This window comes from Monodon monoceros, unplaced genomic scaffold (assembly GCF_005190385.1).
Source record: "Monodon monoceros isolate NGI ecotype Baffin Bay Population unplaced genomic scaffold, NGI_Narwhal_1 Super_Scaffold_4, whole genome shotgun sequence".
In the NCBI taxonomy this organism is placed as follows: domain Eukaryota; kingdom Metazoa; phylum Chordata; class Mammalia; order Artiodactyla; family Monodontidae; genus Monodon; species Monodon monoceros.
Genome location: NW_021703781.1, coordinates 70,784,331 through 70,792,923, shown reverse-complemented (window position 1 = coordinate 70,792,923; position 8,593 = coordinate 70,784,331). Strand labels below are relative to the sequence as shown.

Here is an 8,593-nt window from a genome sequence, read left to right as displayed (position 1 = left end):
GGCCTCTGTGCTGGGCATCACACGTGTCCCCCTGAATCTCCCAGGAGAACCCGCACGCCAGCAGGTGTTACCCCATTGTACACACGAAGCCACTGAGGCTCAGGGTTAAGTGGCCGCTCAAACTCATACAGACTGTCAGAAAGGGGTTGTTTGAGCCCAAAGCCCTATTCATTGTCCCACTAAGCCAAGCAGGTGAAGGGGGACTGGTAGGGTCTCGGGTCCTAGACTGGGACTCCAGGTCCTGAGGCCATCCTGCTGTGCGGGTGAGCAGTTCTAACATGTGGCTCCGTGAAGGCTGGACAGCCAGAAGAGGCCCTCTCTGTGGAGCCCACATCCGAGTTACGGCCTCTGTCAGGTAAAACCTGCCAGGTGGAGGTGCCCCATCTGATCTGGGTGCCAGCACCCACTCAGGCCCTCTCACCCCACTCCTGCATGGTACCTTGTGGCAGGGACACTTCTGGAGCCATCTGCTGGGTCTGCGATCAGAAGCCAATCAAGCTGGAAAGGGCTCAGGTGGTCTCCTTAGACCCTGCCCCCTGGAGCTGGGCCAGGGCAGGCTGGGTGGTCAGCATGGGGGCCAGCACTGGGTGGGGCTGAACCGTCCACCTGAGGAGAGATTAACTCAAAGACTGAAGCAGCACGTCCTGGCATCTTGGGGGCAGCTGGCATTGGCAGAAGAAATAGAACAGCTCAGCAGAAGGGAAGAAGTGCAGCCATATTTTCATTAAGGAATTTATTTCTCTTAAAAAAACAACAACAGTGGTTCGATCTAGATACAGCAGCACTGTGACATATTCGAGGGAACATACAAAGATTCAAGAGCAGCAGGAGAACAGAAGCCGTTATCCTCAGGAATGACTCCAGAATGGAACTATTTTTACTCATCAATGTTAAAATTTCCCTGAAAAAAAAAAAAATAGAAACCTTTGGATACTAGAAGGATTATTATTTTAACACTAATTATTTTAACAGCCACTAAGCTCTTCTAATTGAGAACATTTGCTTTTGATCTAGTACAAAAATGACTTAGTGATGGACCAGGGAAAGACATCTAGATTCTTCTTTTGGGGAGTGTCTTTCCCTCCTAAGGAGAGCTAGTGTTTCAAAGGTTTTAGCCACTGTCCACAGCACAAGCCTTTAAAGTTAGACCAGACGAGGTACCTGCACCTGAGCAGGGTCTGACCCCTACACGTTGGAGCTTCAAAAGCTGGGCTGGTTGGTCCTAAAAGTAGGTACAGAAGGTGCCTAGGGGGACGAGGTGTCACCATCGTGGTCTGTTGTGATCAGAAAGCGAGCTCTCTGCCGTTCATGACTCACAGCTCTGCGCTTGGAAATGCACAAAGATTTCACACTCTTTCCATAGAAAGGCTAAAAAGTTAGGAGGTCCTACCTCAGAGTGTGGAGCTAGAGAACAGGACACAACCAGAGGGGTTGCCCATGGATACGCAAGCACACAGCAGCCCCAGAGGAGAGCTGGGTGTCACCCCGACTGGCGTTTCCTCTTCATCTCGGGGGACTTGGTGGTCCGCAAGGCCGCTGTTCCCTTCGGCAAGGCCTGGGCTACCAGGCTCAAGGAGGCTGCAGTGCTCCCTCTGTATTGAGGTCTGGGTCAGCAGTTTCCATGAGAAAGTTAGTGGGAAAAGTCTGGGGGAAAGGACAGGGGTGTAGGATAGGGAGAAGCTTCCACGGAGGGCTGGGCTCCTTGGCCCCTGGCCTCTTGGAGGCCAGGCCCTCAGCATCACCAAGGATTGCTAGATTCAAGGGCGGGCAGCCGCATCTCACTTGTGCTTTCAATGCCAAGGCCACGTCCACATACGTGTCCCCAGAACTCACTGCCATTTGCCCCCGTGGGCTGCCTGAGAAGCGTGCATACCCCAGGCCACACCGCTTGCTTCCGTGCAGCATGGCCTCCAAGACTGAGCGCTCCCCTTTGTTAAGAGCAGTGCATTTCGGGAAACAAGCCCTCCTGGGGCGGCTCAAGACAGGGCAACCCTTAGCTACTGTGCAAGTCAGCCGCCCTCGCAAGAAGCCTCGTGGTTTAAAGAATGATGTTCCTGGCCTAGAAAGATCAGAGGATGAGCTGATGTGGGAGGTGGTGCCATCCTCCGTGAAGGTGGGGTTGGGTCTTTGTGATCTTGTGGGTTATAATCATGGGAGCCGCCCAGGGGGCTTGAGAAACACTCACAGGTCATGGTGATCATGGCAGAGACCACCCCCGTCTCACTGGGGACAGCGGCTTGGCTCCTGAACAGGGGAAGCAGAGGTGCTTCTGCAAGACCCTGCGTCTCACCTCAAAGGCACGAAGTCAGAGAAGGTCCGGTGAGAAAAACGTCATGCTTGGAGGAAGAAAGTCTCTTCCGTGAAGAGTTCAAATGCAGTAAAAAGATTTGAATCCACTGGCTGCCCAAATATGCCTCCTCCTGGACAGGTAGATGGTGGGAAGGTTTTTTTTTTTTTTTTAAGTTAAAAAATCTTTTAAAAAATGCAGCCATAGAAAACAAGCTGGAGTAGAGGTTGGCAGCAGGGCAGGGCGGGGGGTCCAGGGACAGGACCTGTGGCAACTGGGGACCCAGAGGGGAGGGGGCTGGCTTTCAGGCACTGTTCTAAATGAAGACGCCCCTTCTCTGTACAAAGCAATGGACCGAAAGGAAAAGGAGGGTTGCAAAGGCCAGTAACTCTGACCCTGTACACTTTGGGGCGCTCAGGGGACAGGTGGCGAGGGTGAAGGAAGACTCCCGTTATCCTGAGAGCCACGCAAAGTTCTGTGCTTCAGCCTCTGTGCTCTCACGATGCAGAAACACACTGAGCAGATGTATGTTTTCTTTCTTGCTTCTTGATGATTCTCTACCGCAAACGGACAGTGTGTTGGCTTTGAGGTGTAAAGAGACTGGTTGCTCCCCACCAGCCCGTTTGGAAAGGTTTGAGTTGCTGTGAATCGGGCAAAATGAATGAAATTTCTGGACAGGAGGGTGGTGGCGTGGACTACTGACTGTCCCAGGAAGATGACTGTCTTTTTCATTGAGGAGGGTCAGTAAGAGCTTGAGGATCTTAAAATACTGGTCAAAGAGCTTTCCACTTCCTCAGCAAACACTGAATACGGCTGTTTGTATTGATCTTGTACTCAGCTCCAGAGGGGTAACGGAAGCAGCCTCGGAGACGAGAGCTGGTCTTGAAGAAAATAATACTGCACGTTAAAGGGATCTAAGGGAGGCCCAACTGTTTCTTTTCTTCTCTTTCCTTGTAAAATGACCTCAAAATGGTCAGTTGCAACGGTCAGGCCCCCGTCTAGCCTCAGGACCCAAAGGCAAAGTTTGGGGAAGGAGCATGGAAATTGGGACACAGGCTGACACGCTGGCTTCTCTCTCCTCCCTAGAAGCTCAGGCTCCAAAGTTGCCTGGTCACCTAGAGAAATAAGTTTGGGAGGCTCACATCAAAAGCTCCACCGATGGCCTAAGGCAGTGGTTCTCACACTCCAGGGTGCATCAGAATGACCTGGCGAGCTTTTTAAAGATACAGATTCCTGGGCCCTACTCCCAGGGAATCCCATTCCGTAGGTTTGGGGTGGAGCCCAGAATCTGTATTTTAACAGGAGATGCTGCTGCAGGAAGTGCAGGGCCCACGCCGGGAGAAACCCTGGCAGCTGCCCAGTGGCTGAGACCAGGTCTGACTGAGGGTGACCTGGCAAGCAGGGGAGCCGGGAATTCAACTGTTCACCCCGTCCCGGAGGGGAGGCAAAGGCAGATTTGCTCCCTGTCACCTTGTGAAGGCAGCAGGGGGGAGGCTGGCCGCTCCCTGGGGCTGGACAGCCCTGCTCAAAGGGCCTGGGGGCTGCCTTTAGAGACCCTGGTCTGGCAAAGCCACCAAGTTCTCCTGGGGCTACTTGTGCCTGGAGCTTTGAGATGCCCGATGAGAGCTCGCCTCTGCTTCACCTCTCCCGGAAGGGACAGTGAGTTTTTCTTGAGTTTCTGTGGGTGGCCCGGCCTCTCCCATTTGCTTGGAGAGCCAACCTCATGCATCCATGCCACCTGAACCAATGAATCTGCGGGGCCCCAGGAAGCTCTCAAGGCCCTATGACCCCGTAAACACTCAAGGGACATGCCCAGAGATCCTGGGAGAGCCACCTTCTCCGCTACAAGCCCAAGACCTCCATTCCCTGATGCTTCTATGGGCTGTAAGCATTTGGGACTCTTGGGGTTCCATGACTACTCCTTATCGTTGCTATGCGTCTCTTAAAACTAGAATAAAGCAATCCCCAAATGCAAGCCTCTTGAAAACATACTGGCTTTAGCAGTCAGAACCTACTCAGAAAGAAAGAGGCCTAGACACCCTTGAGCTGAAGACCCTCAGCTCCACGTACCGGCCGCGTTCCAGAAGGAAGAGGAGGCCAAGGCCAAAGCAACAGTGGCATCGTGTGCCCCCAAAGGAAAAGTGCACATCTTGATGGAGTTGGGCCCAGGCAACTCCATGGACCCCAACGGAAGACATCCTGGCTGGGGGTGAAGTCCCAGTCGGTCTTTGAGCATTTAATTCAGATTGTTACAGGCCAACAGAATGGTGATACCAATGCGAGGGAGGGAAAGGTTATAGAGATGGATACAATCAATCCTTTAAAGGTGAAATGGGAATCATTTTCTACATTTAATAAAAACATTTTCTCATTTGAGGCTCTGGAAGTCTTGAGTCACATTTTTTTTTTTTTACACCCTTCCCCGCCCGCCACCCCTCTAAAATGTCTTAAAACACATGGCTTAACAGTGGCTGCACAGAAAATATACACCCTCAAAGTCTGACTTTCATTTAAATACAAATATACAAAATGTAAACTGAAACAATAGAGAAATTTACAAAACTTTTCTTTAAAAATAATAAAGACAAAATTCAGTTCTAGTTATGACGCTGTTAAAACACGTGCAAGTTGTATCCAATTGGATTTCTATTGCAATGTTCGACAGAGACACAGCCAATCCACCTTGGCTTGAGGGCCGCCTCCGAACACAGACCTGAGTGGAAATCTCTTTGAGGAACCTGGAGGCTCCCCATCTCGGGGCTGGACGGCCTCCTTCCCTGGCTCCTGGAGGGCTCCCCCGCCTGCCCGCCAGGGCAGAAGCTCCACCGGTCACAAGTCCGCTTCTAAGGAGAAGGGTCTAGGCTGGTCCCACCGTGGGCTTCAGGCCAGAGCTGCAGCTAGCTGCTTCCGGTGGAGTTTGAACTGACATGGTTTGAATTTATGTGATGGTTAAAACTGGTCTTGGAACTGGCTGAACTCTTGGAATTGTTCTGATGCTGGGAGGGGGGTGAGCAGGGAGGAGAGAAAGAGGGAGAGAGAAGGTCAGTCATCACAGAGTCGAGCCCTGGGGACCTTGCATCACAGGGGCCTCTGAATCTGAACTGGAGGGGAGCTCAGCTGACCAGCTCCCCGCCTTGCTTTCTGCTGCCTTCTGTTCTCCCCCTGCAGACCCAGGTCTGGAGGCCACCCCTTGGGGCAGAGGGCTTTACCTGATTAACAGACGCCCAAGGCAGAGAGGAGGTGGTCCCTCCTATAATACCTATCTACATGGTTAGGCCTGCAGGCCCAGAGTTAGGCTGCCGGGTTCGAATCCTAAATCCGCCACTTCTTAGCTGAGTGACCTTGAGAAAGTGTCTGACTCCCTCGGTTGCCTGGCCCGTGATGTGGGTTAGGAGCCACTTCTGCGCAGGGCTGTTGGGAGACGGAAACAAGGCTGTGTGTGCAAAGGGCTCTAGCAGGTGCCCGGCTTGGGAACCACGAACTGCTCGCCCTCAGTATCCCTGGCACCCTCTTGGCACCCCCGTGGGCGCGGGCCCCTCACGTTGCAGAAGAGAGCCGGCGTGTCTGCTCCCCTGGTGGCAGTCGTGGTGCCAGGCACTGTGCTGAGGTCACTGTCCTCCACCTCACTCACCCTGGGCAGCCGGCATCTCCATCCTGATTTTTCATGTGGGCAAACAGAGGCTGGGGCGGGGGTTGGGTTCAATACGCTGCCACCCAACCGAGAAGGGTCAGGGCTGGATTTGAACCTGGGCCGTGAGCTTCCACAGCAAACGCTTGTCGCAGGATCCCAGGCCATCCCGGGGGCTCGGCCACTTCGGGGGTGGAGGTCATTTCTTTCTGGAACTTCAATTTTACTTAATGGAAGCATTTGAAAATTGTATATATATATATATGTATATGTATATATATATATATGCAGAACGCGGGCCTCTCACTGTTGTGGCCTCTCCCGTTGCGGAGCACAGGCTCCGGACGCGCAGGCTCAGCGGCCATGGCTCACGGGCCCAGCCGCTCTGCGGTTTGTGGGATCTTCCCGGACTGGGGCACGAACCCGCGTCCCCTGCATCGGCAGGCGGACTCTCAACCACTGCGCCACCAGGGAAGCCCGAAAATTATATTTTTATAGTAGATGGATATATTATGGAATAGGAGGTGAAACTCACATGAAGTTTTTAGATAAAACCGCAAACTCAGGCCTCAGTCTGCATTTTTCTCTCAGTGTGCCTGATCCGTGCTGCCCGCCCTGTTATCCCAGATCCTCCGCAAGGGCTCACTCACTGGCTGTGTGACCTTGAGCAAGTTCCTTAACTCCTCTCAGCCTCAGTTTCCTCATCTGTGAAATGGGCTAATGGGAGCACATCCTGGGCTCACACTTCACTAAGATGCCCCAAAGGAGGGATGCAGTTTTGCTTGCTGATGCTTCTTAAGTCCTCGGGTAACAGTCTAGCATGGAGTAGGTGCTCAATACATATTGGTGGAATGAATAGTTGAATGAAGGCCTGGGGTTTTGTGAAGATTAAATAAGAGACGCCTTCAAAAAGCACCCAGCACAGTGCCTGGCCCACAGTGGAGTGCCACGAACAGCCACCTCTTCCCTGTTACCTAAGCAGGAGGGAGCTGGGATGCCCGGGGCCTGGGTACAGAGCTGCTGCTACTCCCTTGGGGGGAGGAGGAGGAAAGTAAGGAACCAGGGGCCTCCCAGGCCTCAGGATGGGGCCCTGCCTTCTTGAAGGGCCAGGCCACGAGGCGGCGCTATTGTGGCCATCTTCTTGGTGGCAGGGATGAGGTTAGGGGTCTCTCACTCTAGAGAGCCTGCCGGGTCCTTCCTGGGACATTTCTCCCATGTGGCCCACAGCAACCCTTGATCCAGGGACAGGCTCTGAGGGAAGAATACCTTTTCCTGAGGGCCAAAGTCTCCTCTGGCTGCCAGCTGCAGGGCACAGCATCAAACTATGGGAGCCATGAGGTTCTTTGGGGATCACCTCTCCAGCACCAGATCCCCCTGTTCTTTGTCAAATCTTTACCTACATAACTTGCGTCGTCTTTACAATGGCTCTCGACTAGGGGCGTTTTGTCCCCAGGGCCATTAGGCAGCATCTGGAGACAATTTTTTTTTTGGGGGGGGGGTGGTATGCGGGCCTCTCACTGTTGTGGCCTCTCCCGTTGCGGAGCACAGGCTCTGGACGCGCAGGCTCGGTGGCCATGGCTCACGGGCCCAGCCGATCCGCGGCATGTGGGATCTTCCCGGACCGGGGCACGAACCCATGTCCCCTGCATCGGCAGGCGGACTCTCAACCACTGCGCCACCAGGGAAGTCCTGGAGACATTTTTGATTGACACACGGCAGTGGGTGCTACTGCCATCTACTGGGTGGAGGCTAGGGATGCTGCTAAGTTCCCTCAACGCATAAGTCCCCGTGACAATGAATTAACCCAAAGCGTCAGCAGAAGCGAGGCTGAGGAACCCTGATGACCGGTTAACTTTGGGCTGGCCCTGCCCCTTCTGCTCTGGGGACCCCATCAGCCAGTGGGTCTCAAGGCACTTCAGACAGGCTGCCTCTCCCTTCCAGGCTGCTGCTGCCCCCAGTCTCCCCAGCCTGCAAGTTGGTCTCAGTTGTCTGGAAGGCTAAGACCTGGGGGTTCCCAGAGCTGAGGCCAGGACAGCAGGGTTGAGGTGGGAGTGAGGGTCTCACCTGACGCTTGAAGAGCCTCTGGAGCAGCCCTTTCTTTGGCGGTTCCGGAGGGTGGCTTCTGTTCAGGTCCGGCGAGAGGGTACCGTTAGGTCCAAACACATTCAGTTCCTTAAAGCACTCTGTTTCGATCATCTGGAGAAGCGGTCAAAACACGGGTGGTGTCAGGGGCTGCGTTGGTCATCTTGGGTGGACAGGAATCCCAGCAGCTCAGCCCTGGGCAACACTGCCCCGAGCCCGGTCCTGCCAGGCTCTCCGCCCGCCCTCCATCTCACAGGGCAGAGAGCCAGGCAGCAAGGCCCGCCCACCGCCTCTCCCTGACGGCCCTGCAAGCCGCCCTCTCCGAGAAGACAGTAGCTGGCCACGGAGGGCAGTGGCAGGGAAGCGCTCATCTCCCAGCCACGGGACTCACCCCCAGCTCCTCCTCTACCCCAGTGCTCCGGACCCTCCCCCTTCCAGCGCTGCAGGCCCACTGCCCCATCACTGCCATCTCACTCGAACCAGCTCGAACTTGCCCCACCTCCAGCCCCCCTGTGCCTCCCACTGCTGCCCCATTTCTCTTGTTTCCCAGCCACGCTCCTCCAGAGAGCCATCGAGACAGGCCTCCTCTTCCTGCC

At 54.4% G+C, this 8,593-nt stretch overlaps 1 protein-coding gene across 4 annotated transcripts in view; it reads right to left on the bottom strand.

Moving 5' to 3' along the window:
* Positions 1-718: 718 nt before the first annotated feature.
* Positions 719-8,593, bottom strand: part of GRK5 (G protein-coupled receptor kinase 5) — a 223,427-nt gene continuing 215,552 nt past the window's right edge. For 2 of the 4 annotated variants that reach the window (XM_029244702.1, XM_029244704.1), the window contains 2 exons: positions 7,980-8,111; positions 719-5,283 (listed from right to left, as the gene is read on the bottom strand). In XM_029244702.1, the coding sequence (XP_029100535.1) occupies positions 5,185-5,283; positions 7,980-8,111 (231 nt within the window). In that variant the 3' untranslated portion in view covers positions 719-5,184. The remainder of the gene's footprint in view (positions 5,284-7,979; positions 8,112-8,593) is intronic. The other 2 variants (XR_003796962.1, XM_029244703.1) reach the window with 2 other exon arrangements.